The sequence below is a fragment of the Monodon monoceros genome, unplaced genomic scaffold (genome assembly GCF_005190385.1).
Source record: "Monodon monoceros isolate NGI ecotype Baffin Bay Population unplaced genomic scaffold, NGI_Narwhal_1 Super_Scaffold_21, whole genome shotgun sequence".
In the NCBI taxonomy this organism is placed as follows: domain Eukaryota; kingdom Metazoa; phylum Chordata; class Mammalia; order Artiodactyla; family Monodontidae; genus Monodon; species Monodon monoceros.
Window position 1 is genome coordinate 6,932,500 of NW_021703778.1, and position 26,039 is coordinate 6,958,538.

Genomic DNA, 26,039 nt, shown 5'->3' on the forward strand with positions numbered 1-26,039 from the left:
AAAAACAAAAACCTGTCTTGTGGTCCTTTTCATTCATTCTGAGCCACAATTGGTTTTAGAGTTGCCATTAAGAATGCTCTCTTCATCCCTTGGCAGTCTGGAAGGCCAGTTGTTGGATTTATATTCAAAGGCTAACACATGGTGGGGGGAGGGATACATTGGGAGATTGGGATTGACATATACACACTGCTATAGATAAAATAGGTAACTAATAATGCCCTACTGTATAGCACAGGGAACTCTTCTCAATACTCTGTAATGGCCTATAGGGGAAAAGAATCTAAAAAAGAGTGGATATATGTGTACGTATAACCGATTCACTTTGCTGTACAGGAGAACTAACACAACGTTGTAAATCAACTATACTCCAATAAAAAACAAACAAAAAAGACTAACACATAGATGCCTAGGAATTGACATGATGGTTAAATCCTAAAAATCCACCTTGCTGTTTAATTTCATTCAAGAATACAAGGTAACATTTTATTGTGTTTCCGCACTTTACAAAAAACTAATGTTTTCTTTTATGTTCAGTGTGGATCCAGCTTCAAAAAGATGTCGTTCAAATGACCAGAACCATCCCAGATGTGTGAAACTATTAAAATCATTACTGGAGCCGTCAGCACATAGCACAGATTGGTGGAAATAAATTAAGCTAGCTAGCTTCGTTATAAAATCTTATTCATGAATTTCACACAGGCAGAAAAATGAGTCAAGCTGATTTTTACGATTTTAATTTTCAAATACCGATGTCTAGTGTTTTGCTTTTAAAATGGTTGAGAGCGTCCCTGACAGTGTGGAAGCATATGAATGGATGGGAGTCTGGGGTTTAGCAAGTGAGTGACTGGGAGTGAACATTTTCACCAATAGGTGGCAGGTGAACCCTGGCGGATGCCACTAAAATTCCAGGTAAGAACCATTTGTCACTCTCCAAAGGAGAAGTAGGCGGCCTCTCCCAGCATACCCAGGTCAGACCTGGGTGATGGGGGAATGCCAGAAGGTCCCCTTTGACTGTGCCGCGCTGCTAATGCCATAATCTCCTTAAAGCATTAGTTTCCAGAAGAGCCTCGTTTACAATGCATGTTACGTGTGACTTGTAGGTGACCTGTTACCTGTCAGTACTGATGATGGGAGATTGAGCAGGAAGACGGGGGCGGGGGGTGGGTGCTTTTCTGATTCCTTCTCATTAGGTGGGACATACCTGGGTCGACCAGGATTATGGAAGGTGTAGAGCAGCCAGCAGTGGTCACGAGACGCTGTGTCCCTAGAAAGACAAGACAGTGGGTTTGCCAAAGGGAAATTGGTTCTGCCGAAGATGAAGCTCACTCGTTTTACGCTCGTCCAAAAGGAGGTTCAGAGGCTAATGTTTTTGCTCGGGGAGCCAAGATTGGTCACCAGACTAGAGCTGTCTGGAAAGGGCACCCTAACTGTGTGGACTGTAAACGTTGTATTTATCTTTTCATCGCAGTGTTCCGTGTTCCGAATCAATTATGTTGTGTGAAGAACTAAAGCCTTCAAAAGCACCTTGCTTATGCCACCTAGTGGTGAGTTTTCACCTGCCTCTTAAGGAGACTTTAGTCAAACAGCTCTCCGCGGCCAGGTCTGGGAAGACAGGTGAGTGTGTACAGGGATGCCTCAGATGCTGCTTCTGAACCCCTGGTGAGATGAGTGAGGAGATGGGGCTGACGTTTGTTGAGTATCTACCTGGAAACATTATGTTGGAAATAATAATGCATTCAATTCTCAAAATCTTGTGAGGTTTATTTTATTTTTTTTACACCTAACTATATGGAGGCTGGGGGTTAAGTAATCGAGGTCACTCAGCTAGAATCAGTGGTGTGTCACTTACACGGCCAGCTCTCTGGAAATGAATGCATTTAAGTTAAAACTGTATTACAAATCATAATAAAATGCATAATTGTCAATTCCATTTGATAACTCGTTCTCACAGAATGCTTTCGTTGATTTCAGTCAGAGCCAACCTGTTGCAATTGACAGAAGGATGTAGTTGTGACATAAACACTTGTTGATTTTTTTTTTACATTAATGATTAATTAATGTAACTGAAACAACGAAGATACATGTCAGAACTTCACTCACTGATCAATCATGGAGTGACTTCTTTGCTGGATCATAATAGTTTTTGAACCCTGTAAGAATAATTCCTCGATTTTTTGTGTGTGTTACTGGCAGTGTAATGGCTCCAGACATGATACAGTTCTAAAATCTGCACTATTAACTTTTCTCCATCGCTTTCTTAAATCTGTACAATCAACAAATCAAGCTCTGATTTGTAGCATTTGTCCATATCCACGGTGTAAATATTCCCATGTGGCCAGTTTCAAGCAACTAAAGTGACATCACCGCACACAAAAGTTAGGAGAGATGCACAGTAGCAGTTATATTTGCAGCAAACAGATGCACTAGAGATAAATAACCTCAGAGCGTAGCCAAATATAAGTTAATCCTCGTCATTTGAGGATTCCATATTGACGAATCTGCCTGTTTGCTAAAATTTATTTGTAACCCCCAAATCACCCCTCACTGGGCTTTCGAGATCATTCACAGACAAGCACGGAGCAATGAAAAATCTGAGTTGCCCAACACGCATGTTCCCAGCCGAGGCTGAACTGGGCGACGCTTTGCCTTCTTGTTTCAGCTCTCAGACTGTAAATAAGTGTCCCTCGTTTACAGTCCGCTTATTGCCACATTTTCTGCAGTTCTGTGCTTTCTGTTGGTGATTTTGCTGCTGAAAACGGCCCCCAAGCGTAGTGCCGAAGCGCTGTTTAGCTTTCCTAAGTGCAAGAAGGCTGTGATGTGGCTGGTGTAGAGAGTACGTGTGTTAGCTAAGCTTTGTTCGGGGCATGAGTCAGAACACTCCAAGGGCCACTAGCAAGAAGGTAGGAGCCTGGGAACAAGGTCTGCTTGACTCCAGAGCCTGGTCTCTTGCTTTATGAAGCTTCACATTGAAACCCCTAGTTAGAACGGAAAATGCGAGGTGCAGTTGTTTTCCAAACTGTAGTGTAACTCCGAGTTAAAGCTGGGCAGTGTTCACTGGGAAAAGAACCACGTATCTTCTTGTGGTTTGGGTCTGGTCGCGGGACTTGGAGGAATTTGTGAAAGAAATGAATTTGTGTGCCCTAAACCATGCTGGGAGATATGCAACATCATTTAAATGACAGAGACCCTGTGCTTTCGGGAACTTTATTTAGTATAAACTAACACAGATAATGCTAAAACAGTGAGGCAAAGTGCCCAAGAAAATGAGCCTGGAACCAAAAAGGAAATAGACCATAAAACCTAAAAATAATCCAGCCACAAGTATGATAAACTCTATGATTTCTTGTGTTCATCCTCTTAAACTTTTACTTTTTCAGACCCTCTGTATTTGGAGGACAAGGGGATAAAAATGAGTAGTTAAAGGTAGAAATGTGTGGTGATTTTTCAGCTATTTCATAGTTCCACAGTTGTTGGGGTTTTTTTGTCTTTGGAATTTTTTTTAATTGAGGTATAATTGACATACAACATTATATTATTTTCAGTTGTACAGCATAATGATTCCATATTCATATATATTGCAAAATGATCACAAATTAAGTGTAGTTAACATCTGTCACCGTACGTAGTTACAGATTTTTTTTCTTGTGAAAAGAACTTTCGGGACTTCCCTGGTGGCACAGTGGTTAAGAATCTGCCTGCCAATGCAGGGGACACAGGTTCAATCCCTGGTCTGGGAAGATCCCACATGCTGCGGAGCAACTAAGCCCGCGAGCCACAACTACTGAGCCTGCGCTCTAGAGCCCGTGAACCACAACTACTGAAGCCTGTGCACTGAGAGCCCGTGCTCCACAACAAGAGAAGCCACCGCAGTGAAAAGCCCGGGCACTGCAATGAAGAGTAGTCCCCGCTCGCGGCAACTAGAGAAAGCCCATGCACAGCAACAAAGACCCAATGCAGCCAAAAATAAATAAATAAATAAATTTATATTTTAAAAAAAGAACCTGACTTATTTATCTTATAACTAGAAGTTTGCAGTTTCTTTAGGTGAAATGGAAATTTCAGCCCCTGCAAACTGTATTTTCAAAGCTGTGGCTATAAATACACACCAATATCCCTGATAAATGTTTTTATCATTCTTTACAGAGATTGTGACTTGTTTAATGCTGGTATTCTGGTACCCGAAAAGTGACTAATAATTCCTGTAAGGCTGTTTCACCTCAGCAGGATGAACAGGCATTAGAGTCCCTGAGAATGTGGAACATGAAAGAGCCTCGATAATCTCACACCAGAGGAAATAGAGCCAAGAGTGTTGGGATGACTTCCCCCACGCAGGCAGTGAGAGACCACATGGGGTGTCTTGGTCTGTTCGGGCTGCTACAAAATACCATAGACTGGGTGGCTTATAAACAACAAACATTTATTTCTCACAGTTCTAGAGGCCACAAGTCCAAGATCAGGGCACCAGCATGGTTGGGTGAGGACCCTTTTCCTGATTCACCTTGTTGCCACCTCACAATGTGGAAGAGGGTAGGCAGCTCTGTGGGGCCTCCTTTACGAGGGCACTAATCCCGTTCATGAGGGCTCCACCCTCATGACCTAATCACCCCCAAAGGTCCCACCTCCTAATACCATCATCACCTTGGGCTTTAGGATTCCAACATATGAATTCAGGGAGGACACAAACATTCAGGCCATAGCATGAGACAGGGCCCCAACACCTGGCTCTGTGTGTGTCCACCTCCTCAGATGGCTTCTCCATCCACTGCTCTTCCTGGCAGCTCTTCTGTACCTTCTGCCATCTGTTCACATTCCATGTACAATAGATACTCAGTATCCAGAATATAAGGCATTGTAAGCCATGCCAATTATTAAAATTTCAGGGCTGTGGGAAGAACCCTGGATTTGGATGCAGAACACCTGGGCATCAGACCTGACTCTATGAATGAGACAGGTGATTAACTTCAAGGACTGCAGAAGAGGGATGGTGGTACCTTGGCTGCCAACCTCTCGGGAGGAGGAGGGGTGGGAGTTGAGTTCAAATGAGACAATGAATAATTAAAGTTCGTTGTAAAATGTAAGTTACGGTACAAATATAAATTGTGGCTCTTCCTAATTATTCTTTGAATCTTGTAGTTCCCTAATCCTGCTGCTACAATGTAACAATGATCTTTTTTTTGTTACACCAGCAGCTTCTCCACTGGTTTTTAGGAAAATGGTAGACAGAACAACAGGATCTTCTTCTTTCCCGTGCTTACTGCTTCCCACAACCTTCAGTGGAGTGATCCCTATTTTGGCACAAGTAAGATGATTTGCCAGGTATTTGACATAAACCAGGGAGCTCAATGAAGATGCAGCCTCCTTACACGGTGGTCCCGAAACATGTATGAAGACATGCTTACAAAGCAATAACATTGGGGTAGGTGCCCAATAACCGTAAATTATTTGCTACTGGCCACAAAGATAGATACCTTTGCAAAACACAGCAGCAGCTTCTTCATCCCTTAATTTAGTTGCTCATGTGCTTGTTACCTGAGAACAGCGGTGCTCAAACCCAGAAGCACAGTAGCATCACCTGGGAGCTGGAAAACATACTCAAGTATTTTGGCCTCACCACAGACCAATCAGAATCAGAATCTGCAGGGGAAACCCGGCACTGATATGAAAAGAGAAAAACAAAAACAACAATTCCGCAACTGATTCTGATACAGTCAGGCTTGTAAACCACTGCCTTAGAAGTTCTGTAGATACGTCACGGTTTCGTAGCGCCTTCTGTTGGGCAGCTCTGAGAGTGATGGATTTCCCCTTTGTTTCTAGGGTAGGTCAGCAGCCCTGTCCTAGATTTGCAGTTGGGAAGGGCAAACGCAGTCAGTAACAGTGCCCCCGGCTGAGCGGCACATGCCTAAGAGATGTGACCAGGGCTCTTCTCTGCTTTGTTCACACTGTCAAAAATCTGGATGTTGACACCCCCTGGGCTCTGTCATCTATCCTGCTCAGGGGTACTACACATACCCACTGTTATCACAACCATGGCTATTTCAGAGCACTGCCTGTGAAGGATTCCCATGGCTATATCGGCAGCCAAATCTGCTATTGAAATTCAGATTCAGTTTCCACCTGCTGACCGTGCATCTCCATCCAGATGACCCTCAAACACCTAAACCAACTTGTCCCAAGATGGATTCATCATGTGTCATCCCATGAACCTCCCTGCCTGCCCCCCACCAAAAAAAAAAAGCCCAATTCTCCTACTTTCCTCCCACATCTGCCACCCCAGTGAAGAGCCTCACCATACACAATTTCCCCAGCCGGAAACCTCAGGGTCACCCTCCAAACCTCTGTCAACCTTACCACCTGGGTTCGGGCATCACGTCCTATCAATTTCACCTGCTGTCAAGAAACAGTATGAAAATTTCATGCTTCTGGCTGGCCAGGGCTTTCTGAGCAAGATTTATTGGCATCCTAGGTCTAAGGATGCATGAATATAACCATTCCTTGGAAGACAAAGAGAGTGAATTACTCCAGAGAGATTTACAGATTTATCTCCCCTGGAGCCATTCATTCACTGATCTTCATTTACATTCATTATAACAGAGAAGGACCTTTCCTTCTCTTCCCAGAGAGGATTGTTTTAAAAGCTCCAGAATTGGGCTTCCCTGGTGGCACAGTGGTTAAGAATCCGCCTGCCAATGCAAGAGACACAGGTTCGAGCCCTGGTCCGGGAAGATCCCACGTGCTGCGGAGCAACTAAGCCCGTGTGCCACAACTACTGAGCCCATATGCCACAACTACTGAAGCCCGTGTGCCTAGGGCCCGTGCTCCGCAACAAGAGAAGCCACCGCAATGAGAAGCCCACACACCAAAACGAGGAGTAGCCCCCGCTCGCTGCAACTAGAGAAAGCCTGTGTGCAGCAATGAAGACCCAGCGCAGCCTAAAATAAAATAAATAAAAGCTCCAAAATTCATAATTCAGGGGTTACTCTCCTGTAGTACAGACCCTCCTTTATATATGGGATGTGATATAGATCCCCCTTTATATATGTGATGTGATATCTGCCCTCATCGCATCCCCCAAGGGGTAAAATGAAGCATAATGTAAAGGTATTTTTAAAGTAAATAATAGATCAGCCTCTGATCCCAAACCTTGTTTTTGCTGTCAGGATAAAATACATAAAGACTTATGATATGCTAAGTATCTCCCAGACAGTCCCTCCTGTCCCCGCATCACCATTTTTAAGCGGCGGGGCTGTCACAGCCCCCCTGTCTCCCACCCCACCCCTCACCATCTACGCCCACACTGCCACAAGTGTGATGTACAATCCAGTCATGTCACTTATATGTAATAGTGTTGCAGATGACAGAAGCCAAACTCAAACTAGCATCAATTAAATGAGGGACTCCGTCATCATTAAAGGGAGATTTGGGACGTGGGTGAAATAAGGTTGTGATAGTGTGATGTATAAAAAGGAATCTGTATTTGGTCTTCATCCCTGTTCCTGGCACAGAGCTCCTAAAACCCTTGGAATTTCTTAAATGATGAGCGTGATAAAGGTGTCTTGTTATTCATAACAAACCCCTTTCAATCACACCTGAGGTTATGTTAATGAAGTGACTTTGGGGCCACAGCTAAGGATGGGGGTTGGTCACCAGGGGAGCCAACCCTGTGATTAGAGGGTTGGAACTTCCAGTCCCACCCCTAACCTTGGGAGAGGGCAGCAGGGCTGGAGGTTGAACTGATTGCCAACAGCCAATGGTGTAAATCAACCGTGCCTACGCCATGACGGCTCCATAGCAACCCACAAGGATGGGGGTCAGAGAGTTTCTAGGTTGGTGAATGCGTGGAGATTCAGGGAGAGTGCTGCACCCAGAGGACATGGAAACTCCTCCCCCCCTTCACCGTAGCTTGTCCTGTGCACCTCTTCCATCTGGCCGTCCCTGAGTTATATCCTTTTATAACAAACCAGTAATCCAGGAAGTAAAATATTTCTCTGAGTTCTGTGAGCCACTCTAGCAAATGAATGGAACCCAAGGTGGGGGTGGTGGGACCCCCTGATTTATCGCCATGTGGTCAGAAGTACAGGTGACAATCTGGACTGAGACTGACATCTGAAGCGGGGGCAGTCTTGTGGGACCGAGCCCTTAACTCGGGAGATCTGACGCTATCTCCAGGTGGGTAGTGTTGGAATGGAGTTGAACTGTTGGACACCCAGCTGGTGTTGGAGAATTGCTCGGTGGTGTTGACACCCACATATCAGAGTTGGTATCCAAACTGTGCAATGGAACCAAACCACAAAAGGCAGAGTATAATAATGATACCCCAAAACTGGGTTCACCTCTTGGTGGGTGTCAAGCCAAAAGATACAACCAAGCCAAAGAGTAGGAAAAGGAAGGATTTAGTATTTGCAAAAGTAAGGGGAACACCAGGGATATTTCCTAAAGCAGTGTCTCCCCGAGCAGCAAAGTTGGGGAGGTTTTCAGGGTACATGCATATTCATGAAGGGGCTTGGGCGGTTCGTGCATATTCATGAAGGGACTTGGGCAGAGGAGAATTCAGCATAGAACTGGGGCAAATGTTTGTTGACAGCGTCCAGGCTCTAGTGGATTGAAGTCAGAGGGTCGGCAAAGGTCAGCATCGTCAGTACTTAGGCTCTAGTTAGTCTGGTGGTTGAGTGCTCAAGGGGGGTTCGATCCTGCAGAACAGCTCAAGAATGTGCTTCAGGCTAATCTTTACCTTTGAAACAGAACTGGGAGTCTTTACAACTGATGTATTGTCCCCAGTATGGTTATATCTCCCTGGGCTGGTAATAGCTATTTGTTCTTACATTCTTTTGTTCCTTTAAAATCATTAACTACTGAGACCTGTTCTGCAAGGGCAAGCGCTGTGGCCAGGTTTAGATCACAGAATGGGTTAGGCCTAAAATGGCTTCTCTTATGTCAAAACGTCATGTCCGTTTCCCTTTCTCCTGGGACCCACTACCCTATCTGCCTGCAGTCATAGCCCTGTAAAGGGGTTCTTGTTTATAGACTGCTTTCATCATGCATGATCTTGTTTGATCACGACATCCCTGTCATCTAGCTAAAGCAGGTGATGTGAATCTACTTTGGCATCCAGAGATACAGAAAAGAACTGTTTTGCCCAAACAGTGGTAAAGACCCAGGATTTGAGCAGAAACCCAGACACTTCTCCCGGAAGTACAGTACATATTCTCCCCGAAGCACCTGGCTGCCTCACAGAGACGAATTTCAGGGATGGTCACAGAACTAACACTGAGTGCCTGCTGTGTTCAGGTAAGGTTCTAAGCACTTCCTGTGGATCAGCTCATTGAATCCTCACCAGAATCTGTGAGATCAGTACTCTGTCATTTCACAGATGAGGAAACTAGAGAAGCAGAGAAACTTACCTTATGGACCTGTCGACTGAAAAAAATCCACAACTTAAAAGCTGAGAATTATGTTTTATTTGGCAGACTTGCTGAGGACTTAAGCCCAGGAGGCAGCAACTCAGATGGCTCTGAGAGACCGCTCCAAAGAAGTAAGGGGAGAGCCAGGGTATATAGGAGTTTTTGCAAAACAAACAAAAAACAGGTAGACAGACCATCAGAAGATTACTGTTCATTAAAGAAACACATACATCTCAAGTTAGTGAATTTAGCACTTTTCTATGTGTGAGAAGATGCAAGAATATGGGTTCATTGAAATCATTCCTTTGATAGGCACCTTAACTATCTAGGGCCAATATCCCGCTTTTCTCCTCAGGGTGAATCCCCTCAGGGTGCACATTCAGGGGAGGCTGCAGTGGCTATGGCTTGATCCTTTGTTTATGGATATGGCAGGCGACATATGCTCTCTACCTTTCTGCAATGCTTATGAAATAGTGTTAACTGTCTTATGGGAAGCTAAAAATGTTGTTTCCCAGAATGCCAACAATTTGTTAAAGAGTATAACAATTATAAACTCCTTCGAGAAACATGGCAGTGGCCACTGAGGTCCTAAGGGATCCTGTGAGCCTTAGAAAGATAACTTGATACTTATTCCCCAAGGGGGGAAATTTTGGAGTTCTGTGATAATAGTCACCCCTTAAAGGCCAGACAAGGTAGGAAAGTAGGTTAAAGTGAGATCAAATGCACAGCAGCCAAAAAATTCATGTTTGATATAAGGAGACACACAAAAGGGGAATCATGGTGATGAATATATCAGTAGAACTACTTGGAAATAGAGAATAGCTCAAATTGCATTGGAGATCAATTACATTTTTCCTTCAAAGAGGCCAGGAAAGACAGATTTTCATTCTCTTGAGTGAGAGAAGAAGAATGTCAACTATTTCTCAGGGAGGTTTGCCTTTTTCTAGATTGGGAGGTAAAAGAAAGCTGGAAAGAGGCATCTTCAGAGAAGGAGCTTCACGGAGGAGAGGTGATTCTTGGCCAGAGAGCACTTGGTAAGTCTCATGTGAAAGGGATTTGTTTTTTTAAGTGGTTATTATCTTATAATACTAAAGTTAGCTTGTCTCCAGTGGGTATTGGAATGACACAGAATATCAACAAATAAATAGCCAAATAGTCATTGTGAACTGCAATGAAACTTATTCATGTGAGCATCAGTTGTCGTTTCACATGAACTAGAACTACAGTTGGTCCTTCTGTTAAGAACACGACACAGTGTTTGAGCTTAACTTTTTCACTGGGCAAATAGAATCAAATGTAGACTTTCAGAAAAATCTTATGGTTGGAAAGCTGGTATACTTCCAGAGGTACATGTACTGAATTAATTATATAGGCTAGTGAACTAAAATTTTAGCACACTGAAGGTGAAAATCAAGAGAGACAGAGGAAATATAATTTCCTTTAAGAACAGAAACCTCGTCTTTCATCCATTTTGTATCCTCAGACTTGCACACTTGGGTGTGTGTGTGTGTAAAGGAGAAGAGGCACAGTGTATGTAAGCTCAAAGAAACACTGGCTCATAAAGGAATTAACTTTAAAATTATAGAAACGAAGTTACTGAACGATGTAGTGATTTTTGGTGTTACCTCTACTTATAAAACAAGTTATCTGGCAGATGAAAAGGTGTTAGCTCAGTTTTCTCAATAACCTTTTTTCCTTTACATCCTTAGACATGGTACCAAAATGACATTTCTTCTCATGTGTTTAAAGAGGTATCTTCTATGCCTCTTTCTGACTGATAATTCCTTCTCTGGAAATGATGCCCAATAGGGTGGAGCCCAGTGGTCATGTCTCCATGATGGGAGTAGCATGATTAGTCACATTCACAGTGATTGATCTAGGCAGGAGGCAATCAGAGTTCTTCTCTGGCTTTTTTATTTTTTTAACTAGAACTGCGAGAGGTAGGGCTAGTGGTGGAACTGCATATATGAAACTCTAAAGCTGCTAATAGTCATATTCCTTGGATTATCCGAGCCACTCCACTAACTTTCCAGTAAAGTCCCTGTTTTGCCTAAGGCATCCAGGCCACAATAAGAGAGAGTGAGCTTGACTCACACAGAGAAGAGGTGAGTGAGAGGAGAACCCTGGCTGCCAATGCTCACCTGGGTCACCGTCCTTCCCGTAATTTTATTATTCATCCACTCTCTTCCATGATTTAAAATGTTCCAATACCCTTCCAGTAAATTCCCCTCTATTGTCAGATAGTTCTAGTTTGTTTGTCACTAGTACCTCACAGAGCCCAGAAATAAAGCACCCTACTGGCCAGACGTAGCACCTGGTTAAAAACCTACGTGGGATTTTTCAGGTCCAACCATAGGCAATTGCAAAGATTTGCTGGGTAGGGAAGCTGCTCTCCCACACCAGACAATGTGTACACACACATATCCATTCCATGGGGAAGATGGAACATTTTGGGGGCTGGTGCGTGTTCCTGTTTGGCCTCTTGGCTTATCCTAGAGCAGTGATTAAAGACTTGACTTTCCTTTTGGCGTGTCGTCTTAACTGAGCATCTCAACACCTGGCAACTCCGCTCGTGAAATAAACTCATCCGTGAAGGTGGGGTATCTACTTGCATTACATGATGCAAACACAACTTAGACACTTGAAGACATGCTTGTGATTTGGGAGGCTAAATCAACTGGAATATACACTTCCAGAAGTTTTTAACCTGACTTCTGTGGAAAGATATGAACATTTGCATCATAAAGTCCTAGATTGTTCATGCTACCCAGTCATTACGTGCGTAAGTCACCATGGTAGCGACCACAAGTCACCATGACAAAGCAACAAGCTCTCATTTTGCTGCATTTTAGATGCTCTCCATTCTACAGATAAGAATGAAAGAGCATTCCTAACTTACCCTACTTTCGAATTATACTATTTTCCCATGATAGATAGAGAGAAGGTACATAATCATGAATTGTTTGAATGATAATCAAAATCATTTTCTAACTTGGTTCACAAAACAGTCTCTGCCCTTGATATTAAGGAGTGAGAACAAAGACTCATCAAAGTTAAGATGCAGAAACTGTCTGATTAACAGAGGTTTTAAATTAATTTACTTGTCTTTTAAACCCCGTGTTTGTGTTGATTTTTTTGATTGAAGTATAGTTGATTTACAATGTTGTGTTAGTTTCAGATATACAGCAAAGTGATGCAGATATATACACACACACACACACACACACACACACACACATATATTCTTCTTCAGATTCTTTTCCCTTATAGGTTATTACAAAATGTTGAGTAGAGTTCCCTGTGCTATACAGTAGGTCCGTGTTTGTTATCTATTTTATATATAGTAGTGTGTATATGTTAATCCTATACTCCTAATTTATCCCTCCCCGCCCTTTCCCCTTTGGTTTGGGTTTCAAACCCATAAGTTTGGGTTTCTGTGTCTGTGGGTCTATTTCTGTTTTGTATATAAGTTCATTTGTATCATTTTTTTTAGATTCCACATATAAGCAATATCATATGGTATTTGTCTTTGTCTGGCTTTCTTCACTTAGTATGATCATCTCTAGGTCCATCCATGTTGCTGCACATGGCATTATTTCATTCTTTTTAATGGCTGAGTAGCATTCCATTGTATACATGTACCACATCTTCTTTATCCATTCCTCTTTTGATGAACATTTAAGTTGTTTCCATGTCTTGGCTGTTGTGAATAGTGCTGCAGTGAACATTGGGGTGCATGTATCTTTTCCAATTATGGTTTTCTCTGGATATATGCCCGGGAGTGGGATTGTAGGATCATATGGTAGCTCTATGTTTCATTTTTTAAGGAACCTCCCTACTGTTCTCCATAGCTGCTGCACCAATTTACATTCCCACCAACAGTGTAGGAGAGTTCCTTTTTCTCCTGTGTTGATTTGCTTTTAATTAATTTCAAAAAATCTTCTTCCATTTTTTTCTTAACTAAGCTTCTTTGTTTCTCTTAAGGCCTACATTCAACCTTCTGTACGCCTTGGCAGGTACACCTGTGAATTTGCATAAGGACAGATGTGCTTGTGGCTGACTTCATGGTAATATGTTGCCTTAACACGCAACTATATGATAAGCCAAAAGCATAGGAAGTGAACAGCCAACCAACTCACCTGACCAATCACAGTGCTAACTGTCAATGTGAATCACAGCTGTCAGTTTAGGAACAGGTGCCGTTTCTGCTGAGACAAAGCCCGGAATGTCTTAACCACAATTCACAGGTAAAATAGATAAGGGCTAAGATGAGAAGGAGGGCCCGGGAGGGTCCAAGAAGGAGGTGAGACTTACACTCAGTTTAGAACGTCAAGGGAGGAAGGTTTTTTGAGAAAAGAGTTGGATGCGGAGGCAACAGAAACCAAGGGTAGGATGTGGTCGGTTCTCCGATTCCCAAGTTGCATTTCTTTGGATGCTTATTCTTTGTGCCTAAGACTCTAGAGAGATGTACCTAGAAGATATAAAGGTGAACGTACTACCGTGTTAACATCTTGACTTTCTCAGCTGTACCTTAATTATTTATTTTAATTGAATAAAAAAAATTAATCCTGCCACTTGCAACGACACAGATGGACCTGGACATTATGCTAAGTCAGCAAGACAGACACAGGAAAATGCTGCATGGTATCGCTTATATGTGGGATCTAAAAGAAATCAAACTCATAGAAACAGAAGGTAGAAGAGTAGTTGCCAGGGCTTGGGAGGCGGAAGAAACAGGGAGAGTCTGGTAAAAGGGTACAAATTTTCTAAGATGAAAAACCCGGTGACTATAGTTGATAATGCTGTATTGTGTAGTAATTGGAATTTGCTAAGAGAGCAAAATGTAAACATTCTCACCAAAGAAAAAGAAAGATAAATATGTGAGGTGATGCATGTGTTAATTAAAAGGTCGGAATCCTTTCACACACAAAAAAAGTGTCTTTAACTTTATCCTTGGAGACACTAGGTGTCAGATGATGGCGTCTCTTGTGAATCAGAATTTCTCCGTTTTCAGGAATACCATAGTAACAATGACTTCTTTTTTCATCTGAGAATAACTTTTGGAATAATTAGAAAAATGTCATAGTATGACTCAAAATTTTTTCCCCTCTGTCCTCTGAGGCCTGTAACATGAATGCTGCCCTAGGAATTCAGGATTCCAGAAACTCTTGGTGGATTAAGTCACCACATTCTCAATGAGATTACTCACCAGGATGCTTAACCACTGTCTGCTTCCTTTGATAAAGTCACTCCTGATTGTTTCAATGTGTGGATCTACCGATAAAATCATATCATTGCCCTTCTGTTATGTATCTGTTCATACCCTATGCTTATGACTGAGACAGTAACAGGGTGATGGCTTTATCTGATTCTCTCCTTCCAAGTATCATCAGCCCCAATATAAAAAGGTTGTGAGATGTTTAAAATGGTTGTGAATAGAAAATTCACATTCTTGCTTCCGGTTGTGGAACTCCTAACCAGTCTACAGAGCCCCAAGCCCTATAGCCGCAGCATTTGCTTCTGTGGAAGATGCTCCAACTACTTTACCTGTAAAACTGCTGTCGTCCGAGAGGAATGGGCTCCTGCCCCTGGAATGCCAGGCTGTCACCCTTGGTTCTCCTGATACACTTACAATTTTGCTGAGGAAACAAATATGCATACTTGAGACATTAACCATGCAAGTAGTCCGGATATAAGACTCTGTGTCTATATATGAAACTCTCCCATTCCGAAGGAAGGTTGAGTTTAGGTTAATTCACACAGAAAAACTAAATGGAAAGAGCAGTATAGGTTTCATGAAGGACTGAAGCCCTGGAGCCCCCAGAAGATCATGAAGAAGTTAATGGATTAAGGGGTACAGTCAGCATGCACCTGTCCGAGATCGTAAAGTTGTGATCAGAGCAAGCGTCTTTGAAAGACAAATTCCGAACGCTGGAGAAAACCATGCCATGGATTCACTGAGAGTGGCACGTCAGCTGCTTCTGTGTGGAAGCACAGAGGAGGGACGCCTCTTGCTAAATAATGTGGCAGCCACACGTGGCACAGAGTTCAGAGACCTCGGGGAGGCCAGGAGCAGATTCATCTATAAACTTCAGCCTTCACTCTCTTAAGAATGAGTTAGTATTATAGGAAACAAACGGGAAAGGGAGGCGGGGGAGAGATAAGTTAGAATTATGGGATTAAGAGATACAACTTACTATACATAAAATAGATAGGGACTTCCCTGGCAGTCCACTGGTTGAGACTCCGAGCTTGCACTTCAGGGGACATGGGTTTGATCCCCGGTCGAGGAACTAAGATCCCGCATGCTGCGCGGCATGGCTAATAAATCAATAAACAAATAAATAAATACATACATAAATAGATAAGCAACAAGGATTTACTGTATAACCCGGGGAACTATACTCAAGATCTTAAAACAATCTCTAATGGAAAATAATCTAAAAAATATATATATATATAAACTAAATCACTTTGCTGCACATCTGAAACTAACACAATGTTGTAAATCAACTATACATCAATTTTTTTTAAAAAAGAGTTAGTCTTGCAAAGAATGCCTTGAATGACTCAGAAAGGGAAAGGACTCTGCCAGAATTTGAAGTGAGTACAGCAGAGTGGGTGTGCAGAACTTACAAAGGAAATGTCTGCAAACTGATCTCACCCTCTTAGCCCACTTATAAAAAGGTCATGAGAGTGGGAGCATCTTGAAGGATTTCTTTAAACAGAACGGTGCTGTGAACTCCAGCCACCTGCCCCCAAGCCCAGGGCCAGACCCTGGGGAGGGGGCAAAACCTGTGAGAGGGAAAAGGCTGGAGTGGCAGGAGGGGCGTAGACCACAGCCCTCCTGTCTGACCACGTGTTCTCCATCATGGCGGCCCCACCTGGGAAGAAAAGTCCAGTGCCAAAACCGGCAGAAGTTTTGATTGTTCGCAGGACTGAGCCTTCTGATTAAGAAATCGAAACTCATTTTTTTCACCGAATGGTCCGTAAGACTGTTGTTCCTTGAGAGTGACCAGAAATGTCATCAATCTGACAGTTTTAATGGATGGACAGACTTGAGTCTGATGTGGTCGAAAAAGCCAAACTCTTTGCTTCAGATCAACAGAGGAAAAGCTTGCAGGAGAGCTGAGCAGGGCTGGAGGGAGTCACGATTCTCCCGCTAAACACAGAGACGCTAACCCTGCCTGCACGGATGCTGGGACGCAGTGTAGAAACAGGCAACAGAGGAACCGAGCTCCCCATCCTAAATCATTATTTTGAATTTCTCCAGGGCAGAAGCCCAGACAGACACATGGCCGTTAAACTAAGGGCCAGGCATGGACAAAGTACAGCTAAGAGATTGAAGGAGTACGCTAGCCACGCTATCTGGCTTTGGTTACAAGCCCATGAAGTTGACTCTATTCTTGTTATACTTAAGTAGAACTTGTTTCTTTAACCCCAACCTCATGCTGTGATGTTGGACATTTCCTGTTCATCATTCTTTTCGTTGGAGCTGGTCCTGGTAAAGAGATAGTCCTCTATGACTCACAATCTCTGACTTCCTACTCCAGTTTGTTTTTTCTTTATTTGGTTGACCCAGGTCATAATGCCTCCATCAATATGAACGGGAAAATGAAAGAACCCAAAGAAAGCTCTCTTAAAAGTGAGCTTAAGTTGGTCTTATTTCCTTTTACCAAACATTTGTAACAGCTAAGGGAGCAGGTAGAGTGTTTTTACTGATACTTATTTTTTTCCCCCAATAATTTCTCTTTCTTCAGTATCCTAAGCAATTGGTTTGTTTTTTGGGTTTTTTATATAAATTTCTTTATTTATTTTTGGCTGCATTGGGTCTTCTTTGTTGCACGCGGGGTTTTCTCTAGTTGTGGCGAGCGGGGCCTACTCTTTGTTGTGGTGCGTGGGCTTCTCATTGCGGTGGCTTCTCTTATTGTGGAGCACGGGCTCTAGGCACGCGGGCTTCAGTAGTTGTGGCACGTGGGCTCAGTAGTTGTGGCACGAGGGCTCAGTAGTTGTGGCTCGCAGGCTCTAGAGCGCAGGCTCAGTAGTTGTGGCACACGGGTTTAGTTGCCCCGCGGCATGTGGGATCTTCCCAGACCAGGGCTCGAACCCGCGTCCCCTGAATTGGCAGGTGGATTCTTAGCCACTGCGCCACCAGGGAAACCCAGCAATTGGTTTTAAAATTATTCTGAAGTATACTGGGGTTCTTTGAGGTCAGAAGCCAAGACAGAATCTTCCAGTCTTTACTGATTTATATATTAGGGGGCCTCGTGTAATGACTTTTTCTAAAGTGATTTCAGTTTTTGAAAAATAACAGCATTTGAAAAGGATTGTGCTAGGCAGTGGCAACAAGGATTTGTTCTTAGCTTGCAGTCCTGCTGTTAGGCTTTTTTGTTTTAAGTATCAGAAGGAGAGAAGTACGTAGAAGGAGGCCGTGGAGAATGGCAGCAGGAGTCTGAGGACCGAGGAGGGTACTTCACAGCGTGGGGGGCGGGGGCTCTTGTCCAGAAGAAGAAACAAAGTGGGGAGCCTGAATCCACTCAGCATCTTCTGGGGGAGCAGCGAGACTTCTTACGCTGGCTCTCAAGGGATGGCTTAGGTAGTACAGGAGCTGCCAAAATTGGGCCATTTAAGGGATTTAAAAAATTAACCTCACATCTGCCCTCACAGCTATAACTCAGAGGAACAGGGGGGAAAACATGCAGAGAGAGAAGCTCACTGCTTCCAGATCTACTCTGATGGTTTGATGTCATCCCAGAAGGGGGAGCCGAAAGGCCCTCAGAGGTCCCCTGGTCCAGTCTCCTTATTTGCAGATTTAATGAAGGGTTAGATTGAGGCTGGTTTCACTGACCACAGAGAGGCGACTTACAGCTGTGAACGGCAAGAGTGGCCAACCAGCCCGAGGTAAGCCCTCTAAAAATGGACATGCTGCTTTGTAAAGGGAATGATTTGAGGATCTTTAAAGACAGTACATCAGGAGCTTGATACAACTGGTGAATTTTTTCACACGCTGTTTGCCCTGCATACGGATTCCCTGACATCATCTACCCAAAGCATTCAACCCTGAAGATATTCCGGGGGGTGATAGCTGAAAAATATCTATACGTAAATTACATGTTGCTATTTTTAACTTGAATTTGCATTAACGATTCCCTGTTCCCTTCTTTATCGGAGAAGGTGGGTGACTTCTGCTAAGCAAAATTTCCTCTTGAATAAGAGTCAGATTTAGTCCATTTGTATCTTTCCAGTTTTTCTAGTGATTCCTCTTGAATTTACTAAGATCGTTAAAGGCTGAAGTAATAGAGGATAAATTATCTGAAAATAGTGCATGTTGTTTTAGTTCATGCAGGATCATTCAGTATTAAGCAGTTATTTCTCAAGTAGTAAACCAGGCAGTAAGCACTAAACAAAGTTCTGGGGGTACAGATATAAATGTGACAGGGGCTTCCCTGGTGGTGCAGTGGTGAAGAATCTGCCTGCCAATGCAGGGTACATGGGTTCGAGCCCTGGCCCGGGAAGATCCCACATGCTGCCGAGCAACTAAGCTCGTGTGCCACAACTACTGAGCCTGCGCTCTAGAGCCTGTGTGCCACAACTACTGAGCCCATGCGCCACAACTACTGAGCCTGCACTCTAGAGCCCGCGAACCACAACTACTGAGCCCACATGCCACAACTACTGAAGCCCGTGCACCTAGAGCCCGTGCTCTACAACAAAGAGAAGCCACCGCAATGAGAAGCCACCGCAGTGAGAAGCCCACGCGCTGCAACGAAGAGTAGCCCTCGCTCGCCACAACTAGAGAAAGCCCGCACACAGCAACAAAGACGCAACGTAGCCAAAAATAAAAATAAATAAATAAAATTTTAAAAATTTATTAAAAGATAGAAATGCGACAGGGTTCTGCCCTCAAAGCTCACTCATGCAACCAGTTAAGCATCCAGCATAACTGATTACTTTTAAAGCTCTGTTTGTGATTATCTCACCTTGTAAGAACCACGAAAGGTGAAACAATGTTCCTGTGTGTTAGGGCTTCTGTTGTAAATCATTATGGACATGCTGATGTTTAGGGTTCAGAAATGCTTTAAGACGTGCCGTGGAATGTACTGGTCAGCACAAGAAGTACAGAGAAGTGGACTGAGGTCTGGTATGGATCAGTATCATACTCGCATGTAAAAATAAATGGGACAATAAGAGATCGGCCATTCCCATCTACTGTAATGGCCTTAGGGGACAAGGGCCAGTGGGATATGAAGGACCCAAGCTGGGAGAAGAGCTCTGAAGAGTACTGAGTCCCATGTAGGGGCTGCAGCAGTGATATCTTGCTTATTCAGATGATATCTTTTTTATTACTTTGTATTGGAGTATAATTGATTTACAATGTTGTATTCGTTTCTGCTGTACAGCAGAGTGAATCAGTTATACATGTATCCAGTCTTTTTTAGATTCTTTTCTCATGTAGGTCATTACAGAGTATTGAGTAGAGTTCCCTGTGCTATACAGTAGGTCCTTGTTGTTTATCTGTTTTATATACAGCAGTGTGTATATGTTAATCCCAATCTCCCAGTTTATCCCTCCCCCCCGCTTTCCCCCTTGGTAACCATAAGTCTGTTTTCTACATTCAGATGATATCTTAGGAGCCAATTTGGCCCTTCCCAAGCTTCCATAAGAACAAAAAAATTCACTAAAAGTGGAAGCCCAGGGACAGCCACGTCCTGGCTGGAGAAAGTCATCAACATTATTACATCCTTCTCCCATCAAATATTTCCTAAGGAGAGATGTCCAGCATCGAGAACCTTCTAACTACAGGGTCAGGGTTATGAAATTAGAGTTGGGCCAGTGCTTTCACTTGCAATTTTTATCATTTCCTTTTGTTCATCTCCTCATAAATAGGCTTTTTGTTTTCCAAAAGCCTGGTGTCAAAGAACGCTTCATGGGATTCAGTCACTTGGTGTGTGAGAACTGAAATTGAACGTCTGTAAATTATTCGTGTGAGCCCGCAGAAGTCCCCCTGGCCACATTACGATTCGGAGAAATGCCACCACAGAGGTGTGCGATTGTGCTAGGTGATAGCTCTCACTGTCAGTTATTTAAAAAGAAAATCAGGTGTGATTTGAGCTACGAGTACAACAGGTAATTTAGAAAATTGTGATGAAAGCAAAACTCCTTTCTTCGTCTCTAATTCCCACAGCACAAAGGATTTGTTCTACTCACAGGCAGACGTGCAGAACACTCTACCTTTTAAAAGGAGGAGGATTAGAAAGTAAGGTATAGCAGTTCGAGAGCTCAGGAATGCTGGCAGCAAGGCAAGTTGCATCTGCGTGGCCACATCCAATAGCAGATGCACAGAGAGCCGAGGACCCAGCGCTCCCCAGGGACCCAGTTCTGTTTCCCAGCCCCACCCTATCAGAGACCAAGGTTGAGAATCCAGAGCAGCAGGGGGAATAAATCTATGCTAGATGATCAGAAGGGAGGAAGCAGTATCGGGTTCCGAAATCCAGGATCAAAGCCAGACACGGGTAAGCTAAGAAGCAGGCTGTTCAGAGCCAGGTGTGAAATGAACCCGACTTAACAGTCCAGATTCAAGGTGTCAAGTCAGAGCTGGGATCTGGTTAGGAAATGTGATGCTTGGGCAGGAAGCAGGAGGTAAATGGGAGGTAGCATCTTTGCCTACCCTCAGCCACTCCGTATCCTTACTCCTACTTGTCCAAGAGTAAAGGATGGCTCACCAGAAGTTTGAAAGGCAGCTAGAACTTCAGCTTCCCTGACACCCAAGCCTTCTCTTCCTGTCCCTAACTGTGATGAAAGCAGCTGCAGGATTTGTAAGCACCAGGCTGTTCTTCCTTTGCTGAAAGCTGCAGCAATCAGAGGCTCTAGGCCCCAGTAGAGGAGCCCATAGGACAGCCAAACGAAAGCCTGAGCTTTCCCGCAGTCAACTTGACCTTTACTTTCTATTGTAGTATTTCTGCCCTCCAGGGAGGTCGGGTTCCTGAAAAATCTCCAAAAAGTAAAATGACACTTCATTTCTTTTTACTTTATCCAAAGGGAGAGAAAGAAAGAGGGAGAAGGGAGGGTAAGGGCAGAGACTGCCAGGGCAACCATATGCCGATTTGAATGAGGAAGAAGAATGAAAGAAAATGTTGCGTGTGAAATAATGGGGCTGTAGAACATTCTATCCAAAACCGACTATTAAACTCAACACTGAAGTGGGATTTAGCTTGACTCTTACCACCTCAATAGCTGTTCTTCTACGCCCCCAATATGCCCAAAGTTGGGGTAATAATATGCATGTAGATGTTGAAAGGATGAACAGAAGAATGAATGGACCGATCGATCCACTAAATATGGAAAGTTGTGTGATGTCATTCAGAAGGATCATTGTAAAGTAGTGTGAAAATTTAAAAGCTGACTTCTCTTAGTGTTATACTATGAAAAAAGTCACAGACATACACGTTCACAAATAGGAAGGAACGCTCTTAAATACCCACACTTCTTAAAAGCTTCTGGCTTACTTAAGTTTGTATTGAGAAACTCTAAATGTCTCACAGTAATTCTCAAACATCACTGATTCCCTGGGTGGACCCTCAGAGGGTGCTGGGGGGACAGATATGATGACACATTGTAGATAGTGTATGGTGGGAGTGTGGTGCCCTTCAAGCTTGAATTTCTTAACATTTACAGAGCAGGTCATCTTACCACACTATCGGAATATTTTCCCAAGAGTAGGTGTGGTTTTCAATAGTTTTGCTAAGGAGTGGCATGTTATTCTTTCATGTTATTCTATTTCGAAAAATACAGTATTCTTAGCACTGTCTCCTGAAATATATATATGAAAATTCTGAAGTCAGGCTTGGTCTCGGAAAGATACTTCTGTGAGCTCACTTGTCCCAAATAACAAATAATTTTAGAAAAACGAAGTACGAGTTAAAGCATAAAGCATGACTGCAGGTATTATACAGTCCAATACCTGGATTGAAAAAACTATGTGAAAAGATATACTTAGTTGTATAAAGAGCTCCCTTAAAATTTCACCATGAACATTGGATGCACTTCTACCTTTAAAATGATAGCACCTTCTGCACAACTATATCAGCAGTCCATATGACAAAAAAACACAAAAAACCTTTTTTAAACTATGAAATAATTCCTTCTACTGAGGACAGGATTACATTTTCTAGTAATGTTTAAATGGTTGGTTAAAATGTCAGAGCTCTTGTTCTCAGTGGAAAGTTTACTTTAGACTTGAAGATGTCATCGTCTCCTTCAGCATCTTCCAGAACTCTCCCCATCTTTGTCCTGCTGTCTGGTCCCTCCCGCCCCGATTGTTCTGGAACTCTCACCCCGTGTTGCACTTCTGCTCCAGCCCCCACCATGCTGAATCTCAAACCTCCATCTCAGATCTCAGATCCCAAGTTTTCCTGGCTGGGTGCCCTTCCCTCTCCCCCCATCTGTCCTCCAAGGTCCCGAAGCAAACCAGCCTCTTAGGGTCAGCTCGTGTCCCTAAGGGATCTTCTAGAATGCTTTCCGTGTGTCCCAATGGGCCCACTCACCACGGCGTGATGCTTCGTAATATAATTTACTTCAGTGGTTTGACCTGCCTCCATAAAAATGTTAAACTCCTAGAGGGAGAACCATGCCTTTTTCTTCCTTTAACTCCCAGCAGCTGTTCAGCATTTGATTTGGAGGCTAGAAAACCTGTGTTAAAATCCAAGTTCTGTCATTTCATTCATGGCTTCCCTGACTAGCATTCATTGGGCACAAGGTATGTCCGGTCTATGCTCCGATGGGGGAGTAAAAGCTTAGTCAGGCGTGGCTACCGCTTTCAAGGCAATATGGACTGAACTGTGTCTCCCCCAAAACTCAGATATTGAAGCCCTAACATCCAGTATGGCTGTAATTGGAGATGGTGGCTCTAAGGAAGTAATTAAGGCTAAATGATGTCATTAAGTGCGGGGCCCTGATCCGATAGGGTAGTGTCCTTATAAGAAGAGACCCCAGAATTTACTCTTGTGCCCTCTCTCTCTGCACACCCATGAAGGAAAGGCTATGTGAGGTCCTAGCGAGAAGCTGACCATCTACAAGCCAGGAAAAGAGCTCACACCAGAAACCAACCCTGCTGGCACCTTGACCTTGGACTTCCAGCCTCCAGAATGATGAGAAGATAAATTTCAGTTGTTTACGCCACTTAGTCTATGGTATTTTGTGACAGTACCCCGAGCAGACTGGTGCATAAAGAAATTAGGATTTAGGAGAAGAGGCAGATGAGTTGTGTTAGGCAGGCTGGTTTGTTAGCAGGATGTGGATCAACTTACATCAGATTGGTGGGAGCTTCCCACACAGCTACTCGTGACAGTGAAGCAAGCACGAAACCCAGAAGCGGCCTTGCTGCCAGGCCTCACAGAGATAGCTGGGAACCAGCCGCTGCTCTGGGCCCAGACACTGGCAGCAGCTGGGGCACAGGTACAGGGAGTGATTGGGGCGATGAATGACGTGGAAGTCTGAAGCTGCTTGAGGATGTGCTGGTCTAATAAATTGTACTGATATTTTTTTGGATCCGTCTCCTAAAACAAAGGAAATAAAAGCAAAAATAAACAAATGGGACCTAATTAAACTTAAAAGTTTTTGCACAGCAAAGGAAACTATTGACAAAACCAAAAGACAACCTACTGAATGGGAGAAAATATTTGCAAATGATATGACCAGTAAGGGGTTAATATCCAACATACATAAACAGCTCATACAACTCAACATAGAAAGACAAACAGCCCAATTAAAATACAGGCAGAAGAACTGAATAGACATTTTTCCAAAGAGAAAATGCAGATGGCTAACAGGCACATAAAAAGATGCTCAACGTCACTAATTATCAGGGAGATATAAGTCAAACCACGATGAGATATCACCTCACATCTGTCAAAATGGGTATCATCAAAAAGAACACATAACAAATGTTGGCAAGGATGTAGAGAAAAAGAAACCCTGTACATTGTTGGTGGGAATGTAAATTGGTGCAGCCACTGTGGAAAACAGTGTGGAGGTTTCTCAAAAAACTAAAAATATAACTACCGTATGATCCAGCAATTCCACTCCTGGGTATATATAAAAAAAAAAACCCAAATAATTTGAAAAGATACATGTACCCCATAGCAGCATTATTTACAGTTGCCAAGGTATGGAAGCAACCTAAGTGTCCATCAATAGATGAATGGATAAAGAAGATGTTTTATATATATATATATATATATATATATATATATATATATATATCCCAGCGCTTGTTCAGCATTTGATTTGGAATACAGATATAGAGAACAAACTAGTGGTTACCAGTGGGGAGAGGGAAGGGGGGAGGGGAAAGATACGGGCAGGGGACTAAGAAGCACAAAAATTATTATGCATAAAATAAGCTACAAGGATATAATGTACAGCACAGGGAATACAGCCAATATTTTATAATAACTATAAATGGAGTATAACCTTTACAAATTGTGAATCACTATAATGTATGTCTGTAGCTTATATAATATTGTATAGCAACAACACTTTAATAAAAAAAGAAAATAAGAATGTGCTAGTCTAGTTGGAGGATTTGGCAAGGAAACGGCATGGTCCTGATCGTGGAGAGGAAGGCCTAGGCTGCTCTGAGCTCCCTGGATTCTGTCCTGGGGGCGCACCAGCCTCCACATCCATCAGATCTCAGGGGTTTTCCTAGAACCCATGGCCTTCTGGGAGCCCCTGAAACCAAGGCCTGCTTTCCTAAGCTCTTAGATGCTTAAGGAGCGAACAGCAGAGCCACTTATCTAAGCAGTAATCTCAGCCTGGGCTCTCTTAGCCCCGCCTCCCTTCTCAGCCACTTCTCCCCAGAAACTAAAAATGAAATTGAGAAGAGGATCATTAAATCACAGAATTCAGCTGAGGCAGGAGCTGAGGCCTCAGGCCTACATGGAATTGATGAGAATAACTGGTCCACACCAGGATCTCCACCTCTGGTCATCCCATCTTTTGGGCGTCGGGAGTTGACAGACGGTATTCACTGGAGTGCACTTCACTGCCTTGATATGACTCAGCTTTTCTCGTAGCCTCTGTTTTGTCTTGTTTCATTTTTGTTTTTATGTCTCCCTCCTCTGTTAAATAAAAAGCCATCTGCCTATATCTCCAGTTCAAATTCCCAAAAGAGAGAATCCAATTTGGTCTTCAGACCCTTTTGGGGGGGGATGCTTTCATGCAGGGCCGTTTGATGGTCCTGCTGGCCCCAGGCAGGCTGCCCTGTCTCCCTGCAGTGACCTGCTAGCAGGGCCCTCTCCCTCAAAGCGAGTGGCGAGAATTTGGGCATACAGAGGCAAGCCTGGCCTGCCTGTATTGATGGAATGCTCTCAGCTGCAAGTAAGACAATATCCAAATACAAGGAGCCCAAACACTAGGGAGTTATTTTTCTCCCCTAACAAGAGGCATGCAGGTGGTGGTCCTAGAGCTCAGAGGCTCTGTGACCCCCCTGAGGATCAAGCTCTTCACATCTTTCCCTCTGCCAAGCGGCTGGGCAGTAGTTGCAGCTGCTCAATTCCCCTGATGGCCCCCAGGAGGAGTCTTTATGTCTCATTGACAAAACGGGGTCATAGTGCCACCTTGAGCGGCGAGAGAAGCCACCAA

The 26,039-nt window shown here is 43.5% G+C and overlaps 1 protein-coding gene across 3 annotated transcripts in view; it reads left to right on the forward strand.

Moving 5' to 3' along the window:
• The first annotated feature begins 9,215 nt into the window (after positions 1 to 9,215).
• The window catches only part of NMT2 (N-myristoyltransferase 2), an 81,693-nt gene continuing 64,869 nt past the window's right edge, over positions 9,216 to 26,039 (forward strand). For 2 of the 3 annotated variants that reach the window (XM_029238040.1, XM_029238042.1), the window contains exon 1: positions 10,211 to 10,432. In XM_029238040.1, the coding sequence (XP_029093873.1) occupies positions 10,308 to 10,432 (125 nt within the window). In that variant the 5' untranslated portion in view covers positions 10,211 to 10,307. Of the gene's footprint in view, positions 9,286 to 10,210; positions 10,433 to 26,039 lie in introns of those variants that run through there. The other variant, XM_029238043.1, reaches the window with a different exon arrangement.